The 9,416-nt window shown below is 35.6% G+C and overlaps 1 protein-coding gene across 9 annotated transcripts in view; it reads right to left on the reverse strand.

The window, feature by feature from the left end:
• Positions 1 to 9,416, reverse strand: part of INTS13 (integrator complex subunit 13) — a 43,705-nt gene that overhangs the window by 10,713 nt on the left and 23,576 nt on the right. For 3 of the 9 annotated variants that reach the window (XM_023738031.1, XM_023738029.1, XM_023738030.1), the window contains 7 exons: positions 8,443 to 8,532; positions 8,153 to 8,260; positions 5,571 to 5,749; positions 4,122 to 4,292; positions 3,692 to 3,846; positions 3,093 to 3,323; positions 1,375 to 1,514 (listed from right to left, as the gene is read on the reverse strand). In XM_023738031.1, coding sequence (XP_023593799.1) covers positions 1,375 to 1,514; positions 3,093 to 3,323; positions 3,692 to 3,846; positions 4,122 to 4,292; positions 5,571 to 5,749; positions 8,153 to 8,260; positions 8,443 to 8,532 — 1,074 coding nt within the window. The remainder of the gene's footprint in view (positions 1 to 1,374; positions 1,515 to 3,092; positions 3,324 to 3,691; positions 3,847 to 4,121; positions 4,293 to 5,570; positions 5,750 to 8,152; positions 8,261 to 8,442; positions 8,533 to 9,416) is intronic. The other 6 variants (XM_004383595.1, XM_023738034.1, XM_023738032.1 and 3 more) reach the window with 6 other exon arrangements.

A 9,416-nucleotide genomic window follows, 5' to 3' on the forward strand; every position in this document is an offset into this window, starting at 1 on the left:
TATCATCTTCCCTTTATTCTACTCTCGGAAGAAAATCTCTAACTCTTTAGTAAAGAGGAGTAGATTAATTTATTACTTTAAAATATACAAATTTAATGTGACAAAAATGCTAGTACCTTCCTGAGACAGGATACTGAAATGAAGATGTGTAAGACCTGACATATCCAGAAATGCCTTTAATCTACCTCAGCCCTAGACTGATCATTTGTCTGCTTATGGAATTCTGTGATTAAAAAATAATACTTCTCCACATTCTTATGACATTTTTCATTGCCCTGTAGCTTCTAACAGTACTTCTGAGAAGTCTGAAGAATTTGATTCCTAATCCTTTTGTATGTGACCTATTTTCTCTTCTTGGAAACACAGGATCTTCTTTTAGTCCCCCCAAACCAAAAACCAAACCAGTTGCTGTTGAGTCAATTCTGACTGATGGTGACCCATGCATGTCAGAGCAGAACTGTGCTCCACAGCACTTGCAAGGGCTGGTTTTTTGGAAGTAGATCACCGGGCCTTTCTTCCGAGGTGCCTCTGGGTGGATTCGAATCGAGAGCCCTTCAGTTAGTAGCCAAGCACTTAACCATATGCACCACCCAGGGACTCCTATGTACAACAGAATTATATAAAAAGCAAGTAAATCTACTTTCTCCTTAGGATGAACCATAGCAATTGTAATCTGACCAGCCCTGAGGTCTTATGGATTTAGAAGCAAGGTATCTCCCTTAGAGGCAAGACATCAGGTCCTTTGGCATGTCACTTCCCATTTTTCCTAAAAGGACAAGATCTACTTTACCTTCAAGATAAGTAAGGCCTAGAATCATTTCAAATGCAAAATTTTACCTCTGATGCCTAGAATTCCTTCAAGAGGAAATTAAACCTTTCAGTCTGTCATAAGAGATAAAAGGCTTTACAGTGAAAATACTGTGTATAATACTATCTTCACTGAAATCTATTCACACTACATTTTATCAATAAATGTGTGATATTTGATCCTTCCCTAGGCTCAATAAGGGTTTAAGGAAAAGATTTTGTCTTCAACTACCCAGCATTTAGCATAGTGTCAGGAAAATGAACAGATTCAAGTTCACATAATTACATTTTTTAATCTCACTTTACTGTAAATGTGCTTATTTTCCAAAGGCTTAATTAATCAGTTATAACACTACTTTTCTTTTAAGGCTGACAAATATATTTGCTGCCTATAGTTTCCAAGGTTGTAAACAGAGACTCTCATAAATAGCATCATAACAGCACAGTTAGTATAAACAGCAGTTAGGATCTCTTCCTCATATACACAACAATAATAACCAACACTGTACAAAACAGAGCTAAACTGGAAAACTCTTTACAAACATAGTTACCACAGTTCTACCTTACCTTTTGATTTTTCCACTGGTGGAGTTTCATCTATTTCAACAAGGGGCTTTTTGTTTGGAGGTTCTGGGGAATCAGGTGAATCTTTTATAATCTCAGTTTCAGCCAACTCTTCTTTTCCACGTTCTAAAATTCCTTTTAATCTTTTAGAGGGACAAACAGTGAAATTTAAAGTTAAAATTTTTAGTAGTCTAAACGGTTCAATAATTAAACTAGACTTTGCATATCAGTTTTTACTTTCACAAAGTAAACCTCATGCCTAAATGTAAGGACTAATCAGAAGCTAAATCTCAATCTAAAATCAGGTAAGAAAACTTAGTGAATTAAACAAAAGTTTCCTTTTTCCTTAATAATAATGTAGTAATTCAGTAATATAGTTAGCTGTAAAATATTTTTAAAAATAGAGGAAAGCTTAAGAAGCTAAAATTAAAAAGTTCAGAAAAAAATATGATTATTAGGAAAAAACTTCACAATTTTGATTTTTAAACACAGACAAAAATCTATTTCAAATTACAAATAAGATTAAGAATTCTACTATCATTCATTCTCTAATCTGCGTATTGTGGAAATGTATTTTCATTCCACAAGTTAGCAACATAACTCCAAGCTTATTTTGAGTTTCACCAGGGAACAGAAGCATTTTCAAAATATATACGGATATACTAGAAGATCAGTGAGATCTAAATGGGAATGCTTTCTTTTTCCCCTCTTCTTAATGTGAGCCAAATGTGCTTCAGAAGCATAACAGTCTCAAAGAGGAAGTGAACTTCTAAAGTCAAAGAGAATAAAGGTGCTCTACTTATTTGTGGGTGAAATGATGTAATTTTCATAATTAGCTTCAAAATATTCCTGTGAAGAAGAGGGGGCGGTGGTGGTTAAGGGGAGTGGATGTAAATACATATGAAATGAGATCTGCCATGAATTGACAACTGTTGAATGTGGATGTGAGTACCTATCTGTTCTATTTTTGTACATGTTTGAAATTTTCCATAATAAAAAGTTCTGTTTATTTTTAAGGGATTCACAACATGGCCATGATAATATTTATCTGGTTCTTTGCTTGATTTTCAGCAAGGAGGTGGAAGATAGAAGATACCTTTATTCATAAACCTTTATTAGTTTTGTTACATTTTTCCAAATCTAACCTTGACACCACTATATAACTAAGGAAAGAGGGTGTACTACTGAAAAATGTTTTCAGCATTACAACGGCATGCTCTTCCTCTACGTTCTCAAGGGCATCCTGTGCCTGTTTTTATAACAGCACTTTTCATACTTAGGTGTAATCACTGACTTACTGGCCTGTCTGTACCACAACAATGCACTCTTCCAGGAGAGGATTTTATGCCAAATGTTTAGCACATCATAGGCATTCATTAAATATTCACTGAGCAAATAAATAAAACTATGTCTTTGAAGTTCTTAATACAGAGAGTAAATACTGATACCAAACATCATGCATTATGATTTTCAGAAGTTAATCAGGGAGGAAAATGGCCACTTTTGTTTCTGAAAGAGGAAAAAAAAAAAAAAAAAAAAAACTTCCTTAAGTCCAATAAAGATCTCCAAGATTTCAAGAATCAAATCACACTGTTAAAAAATGATATAAACAAGTATTACATAAACTACTATTAAATAAGGTCTGAATGTTCAAACACGCTATACACAGAAAGCAGTCTGCCAAAAGGCACCACAGTGCTACATTAATGCCAAGAAGCCACCTCTCTGAATCTTGCCAGGACTTTTCCTGTTCATAATCTTTCACTGCTTTCTCTGACTTGTCCTCTTTGTCCTCCCTCTTTCTTCCTCGTTTCTTTCGTTCCTCTTCTTCTGGAGGTTTGCTCCTACATGCCATCAGACATTCCAAGACTCTTTGATGTTTCTCTGAGTTGTTAATATGGGCTCTGACAAGAGTTTCTAATTCATTCCACATGATACGGTATTGTTCATCTCTAAAGAAGATTAGAATTGACATTTTCTTAGAAACACTCTAAGTAATATTAAACTATCATTTGCCACTGATAAAGCAAAAGGAAATAATAAACATGTTCTTTTCTCTTAAACCCATTTCCATCAAGTCCATTCAGACTCATGGAGACCCCATGTATTTCAGAGCAGAAGTACACTCTATAGGTACTGGGTAGTTAATGGTGGAATTCTAAGTTAAAATGTATCTGATTCTGCTAGGCTATATTATTTCATCCCAATCAAATGTATGCATATATACACACACACCAAACACATAACTTAACAATGGAGTTAGTTTAAAATCAATATGTAACAAGTAAATGTGATGTATCAAGTGAGAGAAAAAAACTACCTTTTAGGGCCTTTTCCTCTTGTACCAACTGTGGAAATAGGCAGAGGATCGTTTTTTCTTTCCATGTCAACTAAGTTATATATTGTTTTTTGACAGTTTAACACATCTTCTTCTGTCAAAGACTCTTTCACAATAACACTGGCTAATGGAACAACCTGTTAGATTTTTTAGAAAGAAAAAAGAAAATCTGTTTTGAAAAGTACAAAATACCAGACAGCAAAACATCAGGCAAACTTCCAACTGATTTAAAGCTATCATGGCAAGGGAATCTATAACCACCACTTCAATCTTCAATTACTAATTCTCTACCTAGAGCAAACTTATGTCATTCTTTGCTTGAAAAACCATATAAATTACATGTTTTCTAACTCGTTTCTATAAATAATATACAGCTAACCTAGCAGAAAAGCTGAAACTACTTAACACTTACCGCTTGCATGTTGAAAATGGTGGTTTGTGAGATAATCATAGGCCAGTAACGGGTGTGTTTTTCTAACTGATCTTTTGCTCGTTCCAAAGGGATCTCAAGACTTCCATCGATTTTATATCTGGGGTCTAGAAAAGGAGTTAATCTGTTTTCCCTCATAAATTCACCAAAATCCTAATGATAACCAAATGAGAAAAAATTAGAAACTATTTTCTAATGTTTCAGTATGGATTACATGTAAAAGCCTGCCTCCCTGATGGCTTCCATTCTGTGGTGTGTAGCAAAGCATTTTCTCTAACAGCTCTCCTTTCCACCACTATTTTTTCTCCTTTTGAACATGAAACCTGTCAGCCTTCATACACTGGAGATGAAGAAAGCCTCAAACAGAAGTGCATTCCTGGTATTCCCTCTTTTCAAAAACCAAGGAACACTCATTTTTCTTCATGTCTACAATTTAACTCTTTTCTATCATCTACAGACAAAGGAATGAGTTAATCATATTAGAAAGCCAATTTGCTTACTTAAAAACTACCCTGACATAATATCAAAATGTTAATTAACACTGGTTATCTTTCAATGATGAAATTATAGGTAATTTTTTTAAATATCTGTATTCTCTACATTTTCTACAATGAATACTTAAATAGCATTTTCCTTATTAAAAAAATGTAAAGAAAAAAAGCCTAATCAAAAGTAATTACTTACAGTACATAACACTGTGGTTTACAAAGTATACTTATACACATTACCACATTTAATTTTTACAACCACCTTAAAAAGTAGACAGCGACGAAAAACCAAATATGAAAGAAAAACCAAAAACCAAATCTAGTAGATTCCAACTCATAGCGACCCTACAGGACAGAGTAGAACTGCCCCCACAGAGTTTCTAAGGAGCGCCTAGTGGATTTGAACTGCCAACCTTTTGGTTAGCAGCCATAGCTCTTAATCACTACGCCACCAGGTTTCCAATATGAAAGAAGGGAACAGGAATAAAAAATTAAAATCAGAAAATAGAATTTCTCCCAAAAAGAAACACAATTTCCTTGTACGCTGGCCCATTCCCCTCCCAATAATACAAAAGTTAATGGTGTTATTTCAAAGTAGCAAAATACAAGTGTTAAATGTTTGTACTTATCATTTAAGATACAAGAAATTAAGTTTCACCTAAAATATTGGTTCAAGTCAATGTCCTTTCCTTCCTATATTTTTAGCGTGTCAACACCATCACGTATTTCTCAGAATACACTGAATACATACGGAAACTACATAGTGACGAACAGATCTTTTGAGCAAGTATTGCAGGAAATTCATCTAATTAAAGTAATAAAAAGTTAACCTCTTTCAAACCTCTTTTTGTCACAGACCCTAGCATATAAGAGACACTCAATGACTATGCGCTGAATGACTCATTGACTCAAGACATAAAATTTATAGACATTAGAGCCTTACTGTAATCCGGTAGTCCGTAACTCTTCCTCCACACCCTTCACTAATTGAAGGAGGATCTTCTAGAATGGATCGAGAACTGCTAAGGACGTGCAGAAAAATCTCTCCTCCATGGCTACTAAGCATATGACTAATGACTTTGGAACCTGACTTGCGTGGTTGTTCCAATAAAACAGAACGACCTGTCAAAAGCAAGATTACTCTATCAACGATGAAATTCAAATGGGCTCTAACTTTTCCCCTTAATATTTATGTCTAGATCTTCCATTTGATCCTCATATTTTAACCAGCACTGCTAGTTTAGTATATCTGTTATTTTAATTTCTAAAAATCTGAATTCCAGCCTTAGCTATCTCTTGGTTACTCCAAGCTTACATAGTTATATAGACAATTTCCAAAACAAGTACAGTGGTCTCTGGTACTGCATGTTTGGTTATATTGCTATTCAGTTACAAGTTCATATAAAATTTTTCTCCTGGGCATCAAGAAGGATGGGTAACCCTCAAGTTAGCAATATTACAAAACATTTGCAAAGAAGGCACAGTCTACTTACTTCAACAACACTCCCTCATTACCACTTTTATTCAAACTAGTTTCTATTTCACATGTCCCAACATTGTTTAAGCCGGACTCCATAGTATCTGATAATCAAATTGTACTTAACAAAGAAATTAATCTTATGATAAAGGCAGACTGACTCTTTAAAGTGGTTCTAAAACCTAGCTGATCATAAGTATCACCAGGAGAGCTTGTAGAATTTAGATTTAGTAGACAGAATCCAATAATTTTGATTTATAAAAAAATTTTTTCACACAAGGAAACTATAGACTTAAAATCGTATATGACAATGATATGGTGTAGTATTAAAATGATATGGTGTAGTATTAAAAATACAATGTATATTTAGGATACAGTATTGAACTAGAAATAAGTACACTGTAATTTAAAATTCAATTCCAGTTTTTCCAGTTGCTCTCAAGTTGATTCTTAAAATTCAATAGGCAAAGATAAATAGTCTGTATCACTTTATCTTAAAAAAAAAAAATCAATTTAAACTCTGATGATCAAATGTTTAAAATAAAAATATACGCCCACTCCTCACTTATTGACATGGTTAAGCTCCAAAGACCAGGTCATTATGTGAAAATCGGCACTATACAAGAGTCACGGTCACACTCTGGCTTCAGTGCCAGTGTCCTCCCAGGTTGCTCACTACACATCAGGCAACCCTGGCACATCTTGGAATGCATGTAGTGTGGCGGGCTCTCCTTCCCCACCATGCCTTCCCCACCACTGCAGAGCCTGCAGGGGTTGGGGTGGAGGTGGTGTAATGGTCAGGGGTTGCTTGCCACATCTAAAGCAGCAGGGGCCCACCATCACCTGGCCGAGCTCCAGGCCTCCATGCAGACCCTCATGCCTCACCTCTCCACCTTCCCACTCCACAGGCCCTGGAGACAGGCCTTGGTGGCAGGCGGCTCCCAGGCCTGTGGGCAGGTGAGGCCCAGCCACTTGGGCCTGGCAGAGGCTGCAGAGGCGGCAGACAAAGCCTCTTTGGAAGAAGATACTTCTGAGCCCCTCACCCAACACCTGCAACTCAGGATCCTGACGCCTCCTCACAAGCTGGCCAGCCCTGCTTCCTGTGTGTCGTGCGCACACCCCACACTCACCACAGGCCCAGCCCAGCTCCTCTGTCCAACCTCGGTAATACGAACCGCCAGCGGCCCGCACAGCCTTACGCCCCTCACAAACCTCATCTTCCTCCTCCCCTTCTCACCTCAGCTCCTCGTTAACGCACAGAATAGTCGGATAGTAGATTTTTTTCTATCATTGTAAATGCAAGATGTTGGATAATGAGATAGCTGGTAAGTGAGAAGTACATGTACTAAATGTGTTTAGACACGATAGACTAAAAAATCAGACATAAAGCCATCTTAGTTTTAAACCTTAAATCTGATTTTTAAACCTTAGTAAAACTATAAAAGAATGTTTCTAATTACAGTCATGCATCGCTTAACGTCCATGATACGTCCTGTGAAATATGACGTTATGTGATTTGGACACTGTGCAAGCACTATATTATACAGTTAGCAAAGCTATGTGGGATACTGTATTTGTAGATAAAGAAAGTTCACATTAAAATAACAATAGAAAGTAGTACATACATAAGCCAGTAACAGAGACATTTATTATGACTCAAAACATGTACATATGTACTGTACCATTATATGCCTGGCAACACAGTCACTTTATATACAAGAAACATGAGATATGCGTGTTGCGTGCAGGAAGCTGTTGCATTTGCTACATCTGTTTACTTCCACTATGTCCTGGTTGCAATCGGGATTTCTGAGCTCTGTTATAACCTTCTGGGACCACGGACATATATGCGGTTGGACATTGCCCAAACAGATGTTATGCGGCGCATGACTGTATATAATTTTAAAATAGTTTTGGGGGAAAAAATAGTTAGACTATACTGAAATAAACAGCTTTCCAGACTCCAAGAGTTCATATTTCCACATATTCTCACTAACAATTTCACTTGTAATAATTTCAGTCAAAAGTCATTAAATGATGAAAGTTACCATTTAGAAGAAAATTAGTAAGGCAGGAGGAAGGTCTACTATTTACATCTACAGGAGAAATTCGATAAGCTCCAGTGCAATAGTGTAGCTCTGAAATAGAAGAAAACACTGATTTGAAAGAATATAAAGAAATATCCCCACATTTAAAAGAAAAAAATATTCTGCTCCTTGAGCTTCTAAAACAATGAAAAACAAAAATTTGAAAAGAAACAAATTAACTGATACCTGTACAATACTTAAAGAACCTTAAGAATTACTCTTTTCTCTTTCAATTATTTTTAAATACCTACCAATGTTATTTGTCCTTGGTGTGCACCACTTTAATGTTATTGTCTCCTTAAATGGGCCTTCTCTACTGCTGCCACCTAAGTGGGTATCACCTTTAAAAATAAATCAGAGAAACATTAATATTACTAAATAGAATACAAACTTCAGATTATTTACTGAAGCTTTCCAAAAGACTCTAAGTGCTGTGAGAGAAAATACTTCAGGAGAGCATCTTTTTTTATGAAGTCCCCTAGAAAAATGCCAAATACAGTTTGGATATTACTTATGATGAAAATAAATATTTAATTTTCCTCCAAATTTCTTATTAATTAATCATTTCAGTCACTGCACTGAAAGTCAACAGCAAAAAGTTAGAAACTTTTCAAGAATCTATAATTGCTTCCCATTTCCCACTAGTAAAGGATAAAAATAACATGGTTAAATACTCAGAGAAAGCTTAAGGCATCTAAAATGCAGAACTAGTTACATGAATTGAATGAATCCTCATGATCCTAATGAGTTTATTTATAAGAAATGTAAAACAAGGAATCTGGAAAGAACATACACCAGGTGATATAACAGTGGGCAATTTTTACCTTAATGGAACTTATAATAAAGGAGGGGAGAAGATTAATCAAATAACAACAAATATAAAACTATACAGTTGACAAAGGCTATGAGGAAGATGTATACAGTGACTGAGAGCCTATACAGAGAGATTTGACCTATTCTGAGACATTAGGAAAGGCTTCCTTGAGAAGTGAAAATCAGTCTGAATTCTAAAGGGATGAGCAGAAATTGGCTAGAGAAGATTATCACATCTGTTGCAAAAATTCTGAACAAAATTCTAGCCAATAGAATTCAGCATCGTATCAAAAAAATAATACACCACGACCAAGTAGGATTCATACCACGTATGCAAGGATGGTTCAACATTAGAAAATCAATCAACGTAATCCACCACATAAATAAAAGGAAAGAAAAGAATCATATGATC

This window comes from Trichechus manatus, unplaced genomic scaffold (genome assembly GCF_000243295.1).
Source record: "Trichechus manatus latirostris isolate Lorelei unplaced genomic scaffold, TriManLat1.0 scaffold00112, whole genome shotgun sequence".
NCBI classification, from domain to species: domain Eukaryota; kingdom Metazoa; phylum Chordata; class Mammalia; order Sirenia; family Trichechidae; genus Trichechus; species Trichechus manatus.